The sequence below is a fragment of the Ascaphus truei genome, chromosome 2, assembly GCF_040206685.1.
Source record: "Ascaphus truei isolate aAscTru1 chromosome 2, aAscTru1.hap1, whole genome shotgun sequence".
Classification (NCBI taxonomy): Eukaryota; Metazoa; Chordata; class Amphibia; order Anura; family Ascaphidae; genus Ascaphus; species Ascaphus truei.
Window position 1 is genome coordinate 137,619,782 of NC_134484.1, and position 14,115 is coordinate 137,633,896.

The window sequence follows — 14,115 nt, forward strand, 5'->3', positions numbered from 1 at the left end:
AAGTTTTTTAATTTACCTTCTTTATGTCTTTTTTGATATATTAGCATCCCTTAGTAAGTATTAGTTTAGTTTTATATAGCTTTATTCCGTTGTAATGCGCATACCCAGTAAGCAGCAATGTACTTTGTCCTGCTGGAATGTTTTGTTAAAGCTTTGTTATTGTGTTCCTATGTCTGCCCTCATCCAAGATGACCACACTGCCTGTGGTACTTCCTTTTGCCCTTAGATCGGCACTGAGTCGCTCTGCGCATGCGCGATGACGCGTGCAGCGTCATGACGTCATCAGGTTCCGATTTTTGGCGCGAAACGGCCCACAGGTAAGAGGGTATATAATGGATGTTATCACATTGTGTTTTATCCTTGAAAAAGAACGCTGTGACGTTCGAAACGCGTTGGATGGGTCTTTTGTCACATTAAAGTGCCCTTTTAATCATTTTTTGTTTTGGGTCCTTCCTGCTCCGTTTGTGCTGGTGCGCTTTTGGTCTCCTTTTTCCTTGTATTGCATTGAGTAGCTGCACAGCTTGCCTACCTACCCTACCAGGATGTGAGTATTTGCATATTTTTCAGGGGAACCTGCCAATGAGACTGATGGTGAGTGGGTTGCACCACATACCACCACCTATCTTCAGGAGGATAGTACCCATAATATCACACAATAGGTACTATATCAATTGTTAGTACCCTGGTTTGGTGGTTTGGCTTATTATTATTTTTGATATTATACCTGCATTTGAGCGCTTCAGCTATTTTCCACCTTCCCTAACATTGACTGGAGCGATCCCGCTGGGCTGCTTGCACTATCAGCGGTGACTACAAGTGAACCGACTTAAGTAGCCCGCACACACACAGCCAGTCAGTCGTGGGCACCAACAAAAGTCTTGGTGGATGAGAACAAGGAACTCCAGGGCATCTGCGCAATGACCATCTGAACCGGCGTGTACGTCATCGAAACGTGATGACGCACCTCAATGCGTTTTGCACAATGCCGTGCTTCATCAGGGCCCCCTGACGACGTACACGCCGGTTCAGATGGTCATTGCGCGGATACCCTGGAGTTCCTTGTTCTCATTGTTGCGACGGGATTCAGCCACGGACCTTTGTGCAGCATTACCACTCTTAACATTGTAAGTTTGGGATGGTGTACTCCTTAAAGTTCCCAGTCCTTGCATTAACCCCTGGTGCACCTTGTCATTTCTTACTGGATAATATGAAGGCTATTTTTAACATTGACCACAAACTTAAAAGAAATTAATATGCCTCAACTATTTTTTTTTTTTTTTTTTTAAATAAGTAACCATGATTTTTACCATTTAAAGTGTTGGTGTTTTTTGCCTTGTGTAGGAATTAGTGATGATGACGACGACGATGAATGCATTATTGTAGAAAAGGGAGCTCGAGGGAAAAGACCAATATTTGAATGTTTCTGGAATGGAAGGTTGATTCCTTACACTTCCATTGAAGAGTGAGTATTGACACCCCGCTTACATTATTGGAATCTACAACCCTGATTTAACAAACCAAAACCTGTCTTCCAAGCTAGTAAAAACGCGGGTTGGGAAAAAAGGAATGCCCATTCATTTTCAGCATTAAAACCTGTGTGCACATCAGGCCAAAGAGTGCAATGGTGCGTTAAATTATTAACTGGGCCATCTTTTCTGACTCATCCATTGTTTGTATACAACAAAATTGTGACTACTTGAAGCTCAAGATTTAGGAAGTAGGCATCTATCAATGGTATTGGTGCAACAGGTGGCACACCTGGGATCCCACCTGTGCCCCCAACTACTGTCCTCTGTCATCATGTTCTTCTTTCACGTTGACCTCCTTTCGCTCTGCGGAGGCTTTAGGCGGGCACTAACGGGCGACCCACAGGCGCTCTGCAGCACTGCACTTCAAGTTTACTGGCAGCCTGATAATTTGGGAAACAGGCTGGCTAATTTGGACTCCCGGTTGCCGCTCTGGAAATCCTGACCACAAGACGGAGCCATTGCTGCTGATAGAGGTGTGTGGTGTCTGCCACATTAACCGCACCTCACTTAATCTCACCCCAGCCAAATGATATTTAATAAAAGAGGGGAGCAGCTGCCGCCTGTGTTTCCCTGAGTCTTCCATATACTGTATGTATGTATTTACATTTCTGTGTAATGTATATGTAGTAATGTATCTGTGTATGTTTATCCTTTGGTGTTTGTATGTCTCTGCATGGGCACATAGGTATATATGTATTTTGGTATGTGTAAAAAGGTGAGGCTGACACAGAATTGTGTTCAAAGAGTAGAAATTGTTTATTATGAGTGCAGCATCAATACGAGTAAAATAGCCAGCTCTGTGTGCAGGACAAAACAATCAAGTTTTCTTCTCTGATCTAGACAAAGGAATCCTCTTTAGTGTGTAATACTTATACCTTTCTAAAAGCTATCACACTAATCATTCTTACTTCTAGCATTCTCTCTGCACATGCTCCAAATACCTCCCTTCTATAACTGTATTGTCTGTATTTAGTGTTATCTGTTGCTGGGCCTAGCTGTGTGGGATGCATGGAATAAGTCTGGCTGCCCTGTCTTGTATCAGGAACTCCAAGGTTGGCTACATAGCTGAATTTGCTTTTTTACGTCGCCTTCTATCCTTGAAACATTAACTCATCCCTCGCTGGTTCACACTGGTCAAATATTCAAACAAAACACAGTATTTTCTTATGAGCACAAACGGCCTCTCCTTTATCAACAAACAGTCTCTCTTCACCCAGAATCCTCTTAGGGCAAGGGTTGGCAACCTGCATGCGCTCTCTCCGCACCTACATGCGGCTCTCCTCCGTCCGCAGGTTGCCGCTCCCAGCTGTTGCCTCTCTCTCCCTCACTGTCCTGCCCATGATTGTGGGGGGCCCCGGCCGCCGCTGGTCAGGCCTCTTGTTGCCACCGGGCACCTCCCCAGCTGCTGGCCTGCCTCCTACGCAGTCCCACGCCGGGCCTCTCTGACGCTGGTGCTCACCGGAAGTGCGCACCGCAACTTCCAGCACGTGCTTATGTCACAGAGCAGACAGTGTAGGAGGCAGGCCAGCAGCTGGGGAGATGCTCGGTGGCAACAAGAAGCCTGACCATCGGCAGCCCCGGGGCACCCCACAGTCATCGGCAGCACAGTGCGGTAGAGAGGCAGCAGCTGGGGAGCGGCAACCCAGGACAGTGCAGCAAAGAGGCAGGCCCAAAGTGTGTGTGTGTGTTTCACATATTGTGTGTGTTATCACAAAGTGTGTGTGTGTGTTTCACATATTAAAGGTGCAACCTTGTGGCATCTCTTACTTTAAAACTGACATTCTTGAGCTTTCTTTAGTGAATCTCCTTTTTTTAAATTATTTTATGATCGATCCCTTTGCCTTTTGTGTGTGAGAACAGAATATTGTATTTTGGGTTTCTCGTTGTATTTCCGGAAGTGGGCCAAACTTACTCCAAGAAAACATTGTGATTTTTATTTGAACAATAAGTGAAACAGATTAGTGATAATGCGCCTGGAGAGCTGGTGATTAATATGCTTTGAAGAAGATAGCCCCTCGTGTAATGATATATATGTGTAGTGTGTGTATTTGGGAGGGGGGTAGTGTGTGCATGTGGGTTTTGGGAGGGTTAGTGTGTGTGTGTGTGTATTTCGTAGGGTAGTGCATGGGTGTGCAAACTTTTCCCCGTGCGCACCCCTGCCTGCTCTCCTCGCCGCCTCATGCCCCCCCCCTCTTAACCCCGGCGTCAAATAACGCGCGGGGTCTTGTGCCGTCACGTGACCCCGCGCCGTCATTTGAAGCCAGGTTACCAGGATGACTCGTCGCTGGAAGGTAAGTGTATTATAGAGGCGTCGCGTGTGTGTGTGTGTATATATATATATATATATATATATATATATAGGCATAAATGTTTATGTAGGAGAAAGCATCGAATTCCAAGTATTGTGTGTGTTCACAAATGTGTGTGTGTGTGTATTCTTTATTCGTGTCTCAATACAGGAACATCAATGGTTTGGATCAGCATTCAAATATATTGCAAAGTAGGATGAAAATGATTTACAGTATCAGTATAGCTGGATTCAACACACTTATGGCAGGAGATATTTTTTGGAGACCTTTTTAAAACATAAGAGGTTTAGACCTAATCTAGACATCTACTGTTCTGTTCTCTGGCACACAAATAGCAACGTTTCAGAGTCCATGCCCTTTCCTCAGGCCTGAAACGTTGCAATTTTGGTGTCTGAGAGCAGTAAATATCTAGATTAGGCCAAACCCCCTTTTTGTATGTTTTTGTGACGTCTCCAAAAAATGGATTTTGCAATAAAAGTGAGTTTAATCCAGCTAGACTAATACAATCTTTAATTTTGATATCTTTGCAATACATTTGAGTGCCGATCCAAACCATTGATAACCCTGTATTGCCTGTAAACATATTGGTAGTGGCACTGGATCTGAGTATTAATAGATTTAAAAAAATAAGAATTTTGTAAAGAAAATTCTAATGGTGAGTGCAAGTTCATTCTGGGTTTTTTTGTCTGTGTATGTCAGAAATAATATCTGTGCTGTAGAATGTACTGTGTATTTGGCCATGTGTTTGCACAATATGTATATGTGCAATATATTTCTGCACAGGGCCCCCCGCTTGCTAAAGCTGTCCCTGAGAGGGTTATGGGTGATATTTCCTTATTACAGATTTTAAGCATGATGTGCGACCCTTGCAGTAGATCATGTTGCCGACCACTGAAATAGGATGTCTCAAAATCGGACTGACATGCTGCTCCCATGTATTGGCGGCAGTCACAGGAAATTAAGTTATTCGCAAGAAATACATCTGTTGCCCATGTCCACTAAGTATGTGTGTCTGAGAACATAGCCAAGTAGTGCTTACTGATATGGAGAAAAATACAAGGAAAGAAAGAAAGGGAGAATGGATGCATACTGAGGGAATGAGCTTGTATTGGCTGTACAGTCGAAGTGCCTATAACTGTTGCAATACAAGCAATCAACAGCCCCGTATTGGCGTATCTTGCATGTTAATAAATACAAATAATAATTTCTGTAAAGATATTTATTTAACCCATTTGCTGTCGGCTGCCATTTATGTTGCAGGTCAATGGTGCCTCAATGCATCATTGGCGGTTGGCTGGTTTCTATACTACCCTTATGATATTCTCTTTCTAGTTTTGACTGGTGTGCTCCGCCCAAGAAAAGAGGGCTGGGTCCTGTGGAGTGCTACAACAGAATATCTGGGGCGCTCTTCACCAATGACAGGTTTCAAGTCAGTACAAATAAACTGACTTTCTTAGACCTGAGCCTGAAGCTGAATGACAAAAACACACTTTTCACAAGAATACTAAATGGGCAGGTAAACAATTTGCATGCATGTGGTTTTTGTGACTGTTCATTTTTTTTTTCCTGCATTGTATTATAATACGTAGAGATAAAATGTGCTGTTATCATGCATTATCAATCAGGACATTTTGTATACATTGCCATATGCTTACATCATCTTGTTCATGTATGTGTATTAATAAAAATAAATTTTAGGAATGTATGTATGGAATTACTATACAAAATTGATATTGGACTAGTAATCATATTAAATAATTGTGTTGGGTCCCATTAAGGTCAATAAAAGATAAACCCATGAGCAGGTTCGCTAACCCATACCAGCGATTGATCTTCCCGTTAAGCTTTCTAGCACTCTTACTTATGGCTTTTAAAGCTCAAATATGTGCTGCTTGATGTTTTTGTAGAGTTTTTTTTTTTTTTTTTTCCCCTTCACTGGGACCATAACTGATTCATCATCCCCCAACCTCTGGGACCACTCGGTTCTTATAGTACAAGCACCAGGCAAAAACATTTTCCCACCGGAAACAGCATTCACCACAACGTGTGTGTCTGTGTGTGTGTGTGTGTGTGTGTGTGTCAGCAGCAAAACCTACAAATATCTCTTGAACCAGTAGTTCCCTAAAGGTCAGGGACCTATGATCGGCTCCTGGGGACCCCCGGTTCAGGTAAATTTTACAAAAAGAAAAAGCTTCCTAGGTGAAATAATTCCCTTAAGTCACACTGGTTAAATCTAAATATCTTTTGGCAGAAAGGTTGAAATAATTTATTGTTTCAGCATAAGTTTTGACATATGTTTGGTACCATAACTGAAGGTGAGAACATGACAAACATGGAATGAGTTCTGCAATCCATGTGATTGATGGGTTTTATGAGATCATGCGTATAAATAAACTTTTGTTATACACTGTCCCGTATAGTTAAGGAGTGTGGATTTACTATATGTGAAAAGCTTTAGCACGTTGGTGTTTCGGTAACATAAAAAAAAAGTGGATATTGTATAACAAATGCACTGTGAGGAATTCAACATCCACCCAGCTGTGATTTGAATTTTACAAATTTTAACCAAATATTTTTCCTTCGTGTAACTTTATATAATTTTTAAATATTATGCTTTGTGTGATATCCTTTGATATGGTTTTGAGAACAAATGTGAACCAAAGCATGCACAAATATGTAGCACTCTGGTTTTGTCTGTTAGACTTAAATACTTCCACTGTATATTTATCCAAGACCACAAAATGATTCGGTCTTATTTCGAAAAGAAGAAATGAATCCCCATAGAATAGTTTTTTATTGAGATATCCATAAATGTTTGCTCCATTTACCCTTTTCTGCCTCTCTTTGACAGGAGCAGAGAATGAAAATCGACAGGGAATTTGCATTTTGGGTGAAGGATTGTCACGAGAAGTACGACAAGCAGATAAAGTACTCTGGTTTCAAAGGCATCATTACTCGCACTGATATTATCTCCAAACGCATGCAGAGCCCCTGGGCTACATACTCATCCATACTATGGGATGGGAAAACCTACAAAGCTGGACAGCTGGTGAGTCGTGCATCCCTTTCCTGTAGCGCTGCAAGGTTACTGAGCTGCAGGTTACAGACTGGTTATTTTGCAGCAGGTATAAAGAGCCCGGAGGTTTCTGGATCATGTTTCCCCTAATCAGGTTTTAGTTAAAGATGCTTCTGCAACCAAATCACTTCTACCTTAAAACTGTCTCATGAATTGTGCAATCATTTTTGCCCATTATTTCTTAAAATGTCGCATAAAGGGCTCTAGATAGTGTAAACCATTAAAAAAAATGAAGGGTCTGATTCTCTATTGTTCGAATCGGGCATTCAGGACATTTACTGCCCAAAAAGTCCCAAACGCATGCTTTGGCTTGTATAGGACACTCGAAGACTTGGCTAAAATACAGCTCATATGACCTGTTGTACTGCCTGCAGTAAATAACTTATCTTGCCTCTACCAGCCCCTATAATGGGGCAATTGCTCCTAGAACCGATGTGAACTAATTCCAGTGACATGTTTTAAATGGTCTCATCTGTGTAATTGTTACACAAATCTATAAGTATGTTTTTAAGTTAGACTTGGGAGGGCTTTGATTTCCTTTAGCTGCTCTCTTTTGTGCACTGTCGCTGTGTGATCAACAAGTGCTGGTTCTGGCCGAGTTTCCCCTCCCCATCTCCTCTTACCTTTACTGACTGATGAGGATTGGATGGGCGGGATAAGGGGAAATAAAACACTTGATTGACAAACACTTTCCCATTCAGAGGCCCCTAAGAAATTCAACTTGTTGACTGTGGGTGGGTTTACACCTTTCTAAAATTGTCACTTGTCCACCTTGGATGCTAGAGATGAAAATACTGCAGCTGCAAAGGACAATCGCTGCTCTACTTGCTGAACTTACACCACACTAATCCACAATGCTGGAGAGATATAGCGAAGTGGATTTTTACGAGTCCTGCGCATAAGGTTATTAATGACCTGTTAATGCCTTCCCTTTTAGTCTCTACATGCAGTTTTTCTTCTTCCTCCGGGGACTCCCTGCTTCCAGATATATACTTACATGCTAGGGTGCCCCTATATTTCTCTGCAGTTTTCTGCAGTTTAAAGCTCCTGCGTCACCTGGGCCAATAAGAAGCTGCACCGGATGACATCACAGCTTCCAATTGACCCGCAGGACGCGGGAGCTTTGAAAATCCGCCATAATGTGAACCCTGATGTGGATACCGGCAGCTACTACAAAGGTATGTATTTCAGGGAGATGGGGGGCCCTGCAGCTGAAATGAATGAGGTTCAGCTCTGCAGACGCCACCAATTTCAACCCAATATTTAAAAAAAAAAATAAGGAAGACCTGGCATGGATTGCCTCTAAGTGTAATGGGGAAATGAGCCACACCCCGATGAAAGGAGGACAAGCGTTTTGTGAATCTGGAGTGTGAAGCCGAGCATTGTAAGAATAAAAAAATAAAGCATCATGACAGATAAAACTATTAATGCTAAACACTGCAAGAAACAAGGCAGATGTGAACTAAATCTAGAAAGAAAAAATCCGCTTGGGAGAAAACCTTATACTGGTATAGAAAGAATGGAGAGTGAACTCCTGTAATCCAAATGCTAAACAATCATATGTATTGTGATATGCAATCACTGTCCAGGTATAGCTTAGGATTGGAGTCTCCAAGCAGGTATAAGGTATAAAGTGCATATAATATGGATAAACGTGGGGTGGTTATATTGATATGAATAAACCAGTCGGTAGTTAATAAGCAAATGTGGACAAGGGGCATAGGAAAATGTGACCACCGTCATACCAACTGTGACCCATATAAGTCCTAATAATGCTAACCTTACCGACTGGCATCAAATACCACCCCTTCCAGCCAGGTAGAGAACTGAAATCATGTCCCGTATTGAACCATAAACGGCTACCGGGTATGCCGTGGCTGGAGATAACACGTGTGTGGTGTTCCTGAGGGAGACGCCGTCAGAAGGTACCGCTGCACTGTTGTCTGGCTTGCAAGCCAACCCTCACCTCACCGGTGTACTTGGTCTGGGAGCTGTGCCTCTGCAAACGGCTGCGCTGGTCTGGGAACCCACGTGATGGTGCGTGTGCACGCACAGGTCGTCCTGGGGCCGCGCCAAGAAGCAATCAGCTGTGCTGAGACCGGGGAACCCACGTGATGGTGCGTGTGCACGCACAGGTCGTCCTGGGGCCGCGCCAAGCAGCAATCAGCTGTGCTGAGACCGGGGAATCTGTGTGCGGTGTATTCCGGCGTCTGACAACTGGATACCGCCCCTCCGTGAAAGAATGATCACCTGCTGTAGATGGAGACTCCTGTGTGCTCCATTCAAAAAACGTAGCATAAAGTGTAGAGAGGAAGGAATGGTCACTACTTCCTAGAGCACCAAACACAAGCGTGATGAATTAAAAGTTCTTTTATTGCAAAAAGCTGGACATCATGAAAAAAGCTCTGACGCGTTTCATCCCGTGCAAGGGACTTTATCAGTGGAGAAGTGGTGTCTGGTGTCTAACATATCTAGAAGTGAGAGCGACAATACATCTATCAGGCATGGAAAATCCTGCAAACATCACCATCGTAATGCTAAGGAGCTGTGAATACAGTATAATAACTCTGCCTACTGAAAAAACAACATGGGTGCACATATAACGCCACCATTTTAGACCCCGAATTAAGGCCACAAGTTTTCCCGTACAGCCACATGAGCAATAGCCGTTGTGGTAGCAATGTGATTAACTACCGGTCATCAGAAGTGAGTCTCATGCTATTGTAGGCGACTATACCCAAGGTCAGAAAAACAAGAGCTGAGACGTAAAAAAGTAACTACTTTTTCTTACCTGCATAAAGCTGGAAAGGCAATAAAACAATGCCACTTTCCTGTTCCTGAATTACATGTCCCATAAAAGGAGACATGCCTATCTTTCTCCAACTTCCAGTAGCATGATAAGTCTCCACAAAGCATGTTTGTAAATCATAGGAGGCATGCAATGCCTTTGGCATCAGGCTGCACTAGCGTGGTTGTTTGCATGACGATGATGCTCCCACTCCAGGCTGGTTTAGTATTAAACAGCAGCAGGGACTATTTTCATGTTAGCAGGAGAGTACTGTATAGCTTGCCATTGAATACCACAAATGCAGGGAACGTTAATATTAGAAAATTGGCTAGGAACAATTCTTTACTGGGCTTTAGTGAACTCAAGTTAAATGTTATGCTGGTCAAATGTTATGAAACACTGATCTATAATTCCTCCCTATTCATAGGTAAAAACTGTCAAAACCGCTCCTATAATTTATGGAAGCATATTGAGGTTTCTTCTGCATGGAGACCATGATGGAGATGTGTATGCTACAGGCGGAGAGGTGCAAATTGCTTTGGTAAGGCAAAGGTGGTAAAACACCTTGTTAATGCATTCTCTCTTTGTAATATATTGCTATTTGCAGGGCCAGCTAGTAAATTACTTCTTAAATCTTTGTCTTTTTCTGTTTTTGCAAATCAGAGTATCATGTTCTTCTATAAGCAATCGATCTATTTGTAAAGTAAGGATGGCCCACATAAGTTTTCTGATTGTCTGTGTGCAGCTCTTAGATAATTCAAGTACTGTTCCAATAACAGACCATAACCAGACAGTGTTAGTACTGTGTTTTCACAGGCAAGAAATCTTATGTTCCATCATCAATCCTGAAATACCATCAACATAAATATTTAAGAAAGTGGACAAATGTCACACACCTTTGCCAGCACTGTCGTGATTTGAACAATATGGGGCTGGCAGTAATGTTAATTTTACCAGCCTGACTTGATTGTGCAGCATTATTTGTCGTCTAGTTTGTAATTTAATAGACTGCTAATGATTTATTAGTGCGTTTTTTGTATTTAATAGGATTTTAAGAAAGTGCTGCAACTTCTTGTAATATCTACTCTGCTTTTCTGACAATAATGTTTGAACACACTATGCTTGCTTTATATAGGCTGTGGAGTTCACGGCGTTAATGATTTTGAAATGAGTGAGAATAAATCAATATAGAAATTGGTAACCATAGTGATGTACTGTCACCAAAGGTAGATATTTTAGTATGCATACGAAGTGTGTGGTAGCATGCATTTGACAAGGGATATAAGATAAAGGCCCTTTAAACAAGATTGGCAAGTAACTGAATGTGAAGCTACAATTGAAACAAAGTGACCTTTCGTGTAGAGAGAGAGAGAGAGAGAGAGAGAGAGAGAGAGAGAGAGAGAGTAGGGATAGGCACGAAACCCTACACTAGGATCAACAGATAGAGGTGACCAGCGCATCAGAAACAGATTGATCCTTTTCATAAGATATAAATCTCCGCTTGGACCATTCACTATAGGATATAAATACAGCATCCCTGGCAGGGGATAGGGGACAGTAACTAGTGCTTTCTAGCACACATGTATAGTACAAATAATGTCCCTACTAAAGCTGATAAGTATATAAATCCACAAGGGTAACTCACTGTTAGGTTCCCAGGTCCTCTGTGCGGTCCACTTGCTGTTCCAAACGGCGTGCAAATCCACCAAGAGTAAACAGGAGAAAAAAATGGAGAAGGGCAGTGCACTGCCAAAAAGACAGGAGGAGGCTCACAGTAAAATTAATCCTTTAATCTTGATCTGGATACAGCATAACCCCTGAAAAGCTCAAAAAACACACATCTACGCGTATCTTGATAAAGGGCACACAGCCCGAAACGCATAGATGTGTGTTTTTTGAGCTCTTCAGGGGTTATGTTGTATCCAGATCAAGATTAAAGGGTTAATTTTACTGTGAGCCTCCTCCTGTCTTTTTGGCAGTGCACTGCCTTTCTCCATTTTTTTCTCCTACACTAGGATCACCAGAGATCGGTGTAGAGCAGGTGGGCGCAAACTTTTTTTCCCTGCGCCTCCCTGCCAGCGGTCCCCTCACCGCCGCGCCCCCCCTCACCCCTGCTCCGGCGTCATGACGTCACGTTGCCATAGCAATGTGACGTCATGACCTTGCGGCGTCGTTTGATGTCGCGTTGCCATGGCGACGCGTGCGAGAAGCCGCCGGAGCCAAGGTAAGTTAGGTTTACAGAGGCCCTGCAGCTCCCCTGGCACTTAATTTAAGTGCCTTCGGGAAGCGTGCGGGGCCTCTGTACACCTCGCGCGCACCACTGGTGTAGAGAATGTGTATTACTTAAACAGCACACTGTGTAAAGTTACTTTGAAGTGTAGTATTATTCATTTAAAAAACAAAAAAAGAGATAAAGTTGCGCTAATCACTAAACTACTAATATATATTACAAAATACAGTGTTAAAACGTAAGTGTTAATGGAGGAAGGTAGAGAGTCCAATATAGATATACCCAAGTCCAGCTGCCAGAGTCCAGGAGAGAGTTCCACGTCCCCCCAAATGTGAGCAGAAAAGAGAGAATGTTCTCCGGCGCGTTGACCCAAGTATATTTGTTATAAATAGTCCAGGTAAAAAAATCAAAGAAAATAACAGTGTTACTAAAAATTAACTCCCTTTTGAAAGTTCTTACAATTAGTACTCATGTACTGTACTTACAATTTGAGTATGGCTTGTACTGTGGTTTTCTTCCTATCTGGAATGTCAGAGGTTAATCAAGACAGGCTAGATCTCCGGAATATACAGAGTATGCAATGGAAACAAAAGAGAAAAAGATCATGGCACAATAAATGTATTACAAAAGATTTAGTCAGAACAATATTGCCCTTACAGCCAGTATGATCAAAAACAGCGTTTTTGGATAGCTCCCCAGCGTGTGGTTGTAGACTCTCCGCTTCAGCAATAATCATGCTCACATTCCAAGCAATGCAGAGTTCACAGTCCCCTTCCGCTGTGTGCCTGCTGTATCCGTCGCCTCTGATTTTACTGAGGGGTGCCCCTGCACCTCTCCTACTCTCCTGTACCTTGCACACGGTCAGGGGTGCTGGGAGGAGGTATTCAAACAGCGGTGCCTACTCGCAATCGTACACGGGGGTGTCCACGGATCAACAGCCAATAGCCTGAGCAGAGGGCAATCCTCACCATACGTCACGCGTCACGGAGCTGCGGTGGCTTAGTAAGTCCAAATCTAACATGTTTCGCTACTGCTTTATCAGAGATATGGAGTGTAACAAACTTCGCTGTTAACACAGCGGGGGTCCCTGGCAGTCCCATTCAAACTGATCTTCAAACTGAATGGGACTGCCAGGGACCCCTGCTGTGTTCATCCGATGGGCCTTTAGTCTTTCTGCAGAAATGTCACTGAAATGTTGCAGCATGTACCCAGCATGTACCTGAGTTTTGTCGGTGATAGCCCCAGAATTTCCAAGGCAAGTTTTAGAATACTCGTCGGCGCACCTGTATATGGTTTTTTTTTTCAAATCCCTTTTTATAGTGCTATATGTCCTGTATGCCAGAAATGAACAATTTTATTACTCGGGTCAATTGCGTATCGAGGATTGAATTTAATATTTCATGGTGGTCCTTGTCTAAACATCAATCCCAGAGTTATATAGACTTATTCATATCAATCAAAATCTTGGTGGTTTCGTTAGTCTTGCCACTTTGGAAAGAAGTCCCACAATGTTGGATATATTGGCTGCCCGTGTCATATCTATATAGATCAGTGTAATCGGGGTTACTCATGAACTGCCATTGTTTTACTCATCGGGTATCACAAAGTTTGCGGTCAGGCAAGACTACAGGTGGCTGTTGCTGTAAACCTATTAGACTTCATTAAGCCTGGCAAGGCATTTAAACTTTTTCAGCTGGTGCTGTTCTTTGTGTCCCATATACCCTATTTCCTCGATTGTAAAACGCCATCGAGTCTAAGACGCACCCTTGATTTAATTTTTAAAAAATGGGGGGAAAATCCCACTATATTAAATGTGCAGAATTTTTTTATTTTTTTAACCAGCAGGGTCATATGACACTTCAATAACCAATGGGGGGAGAGAGGCAGACACAGAATGGGGAGCAACAGGCAGAATGGGGGGAGAGAGAAAATGGAGGGAAGGGGGAGGGGGCAGAATGGAGTGAAAGGGGAGGAAAAAGTAAGGAATGGGGGGGGGAGAATGGAGGGAAAGGGGGGGGAGAATGGAGGGAAAGGGGGGGGGAGAATGGAGGGAAAGGGGGAGGGAAAGGGGGGGGGGAGAATGGAGGGAAAGGGGGGGGGGAGAATGGAGGGAAAGGGGGGGGGAGAATGGAGGGAAAGGGGGGGGGAGAATGGAGGGAAAGGGGGGGGGGAGAATGGAGGGA

The 14,115-nt window shown here is 43.1% G+C and overlaps 1 protein-coding gene across 3 annotated transcripts in view; it reads left to right on the plus strand.

Moving 5' to 3' along the window:
* Positions 1 to 14,115, plus strand: part of SMCHD1 (structural maintenance of chromosomes flexible hinge domain containing 1) — a 130,062-nt gene that overhangs the window by 50,061 nt on the left and 65,886 nt on the right. For all 3 annotated transcript variants that reach the window (XM_075585265.1, XM_075585263.1, XM_075585266.1), the window contains exons 11-14: positions 1,342 to 1,462; positions 5,171 to 5,354; positions 6,690 to 6,887; positions 10,130 to 10,243. In XM_075585265.1, the coding sequence (XP_075441380.1) occupies positions 1,342 to 1,462; positions 5,171 to 5,354; positions 6,690 to 6,887; positions 10,130 to 10,243 (617 nt within the window). The remainder of the gene's footprint in view (positions 1 to 1,341; positions 1,463 to 5,170; positions 5,355 to 6,689; positions 6,888 to 10,129; positions 10,244 to 14,115) is intronic.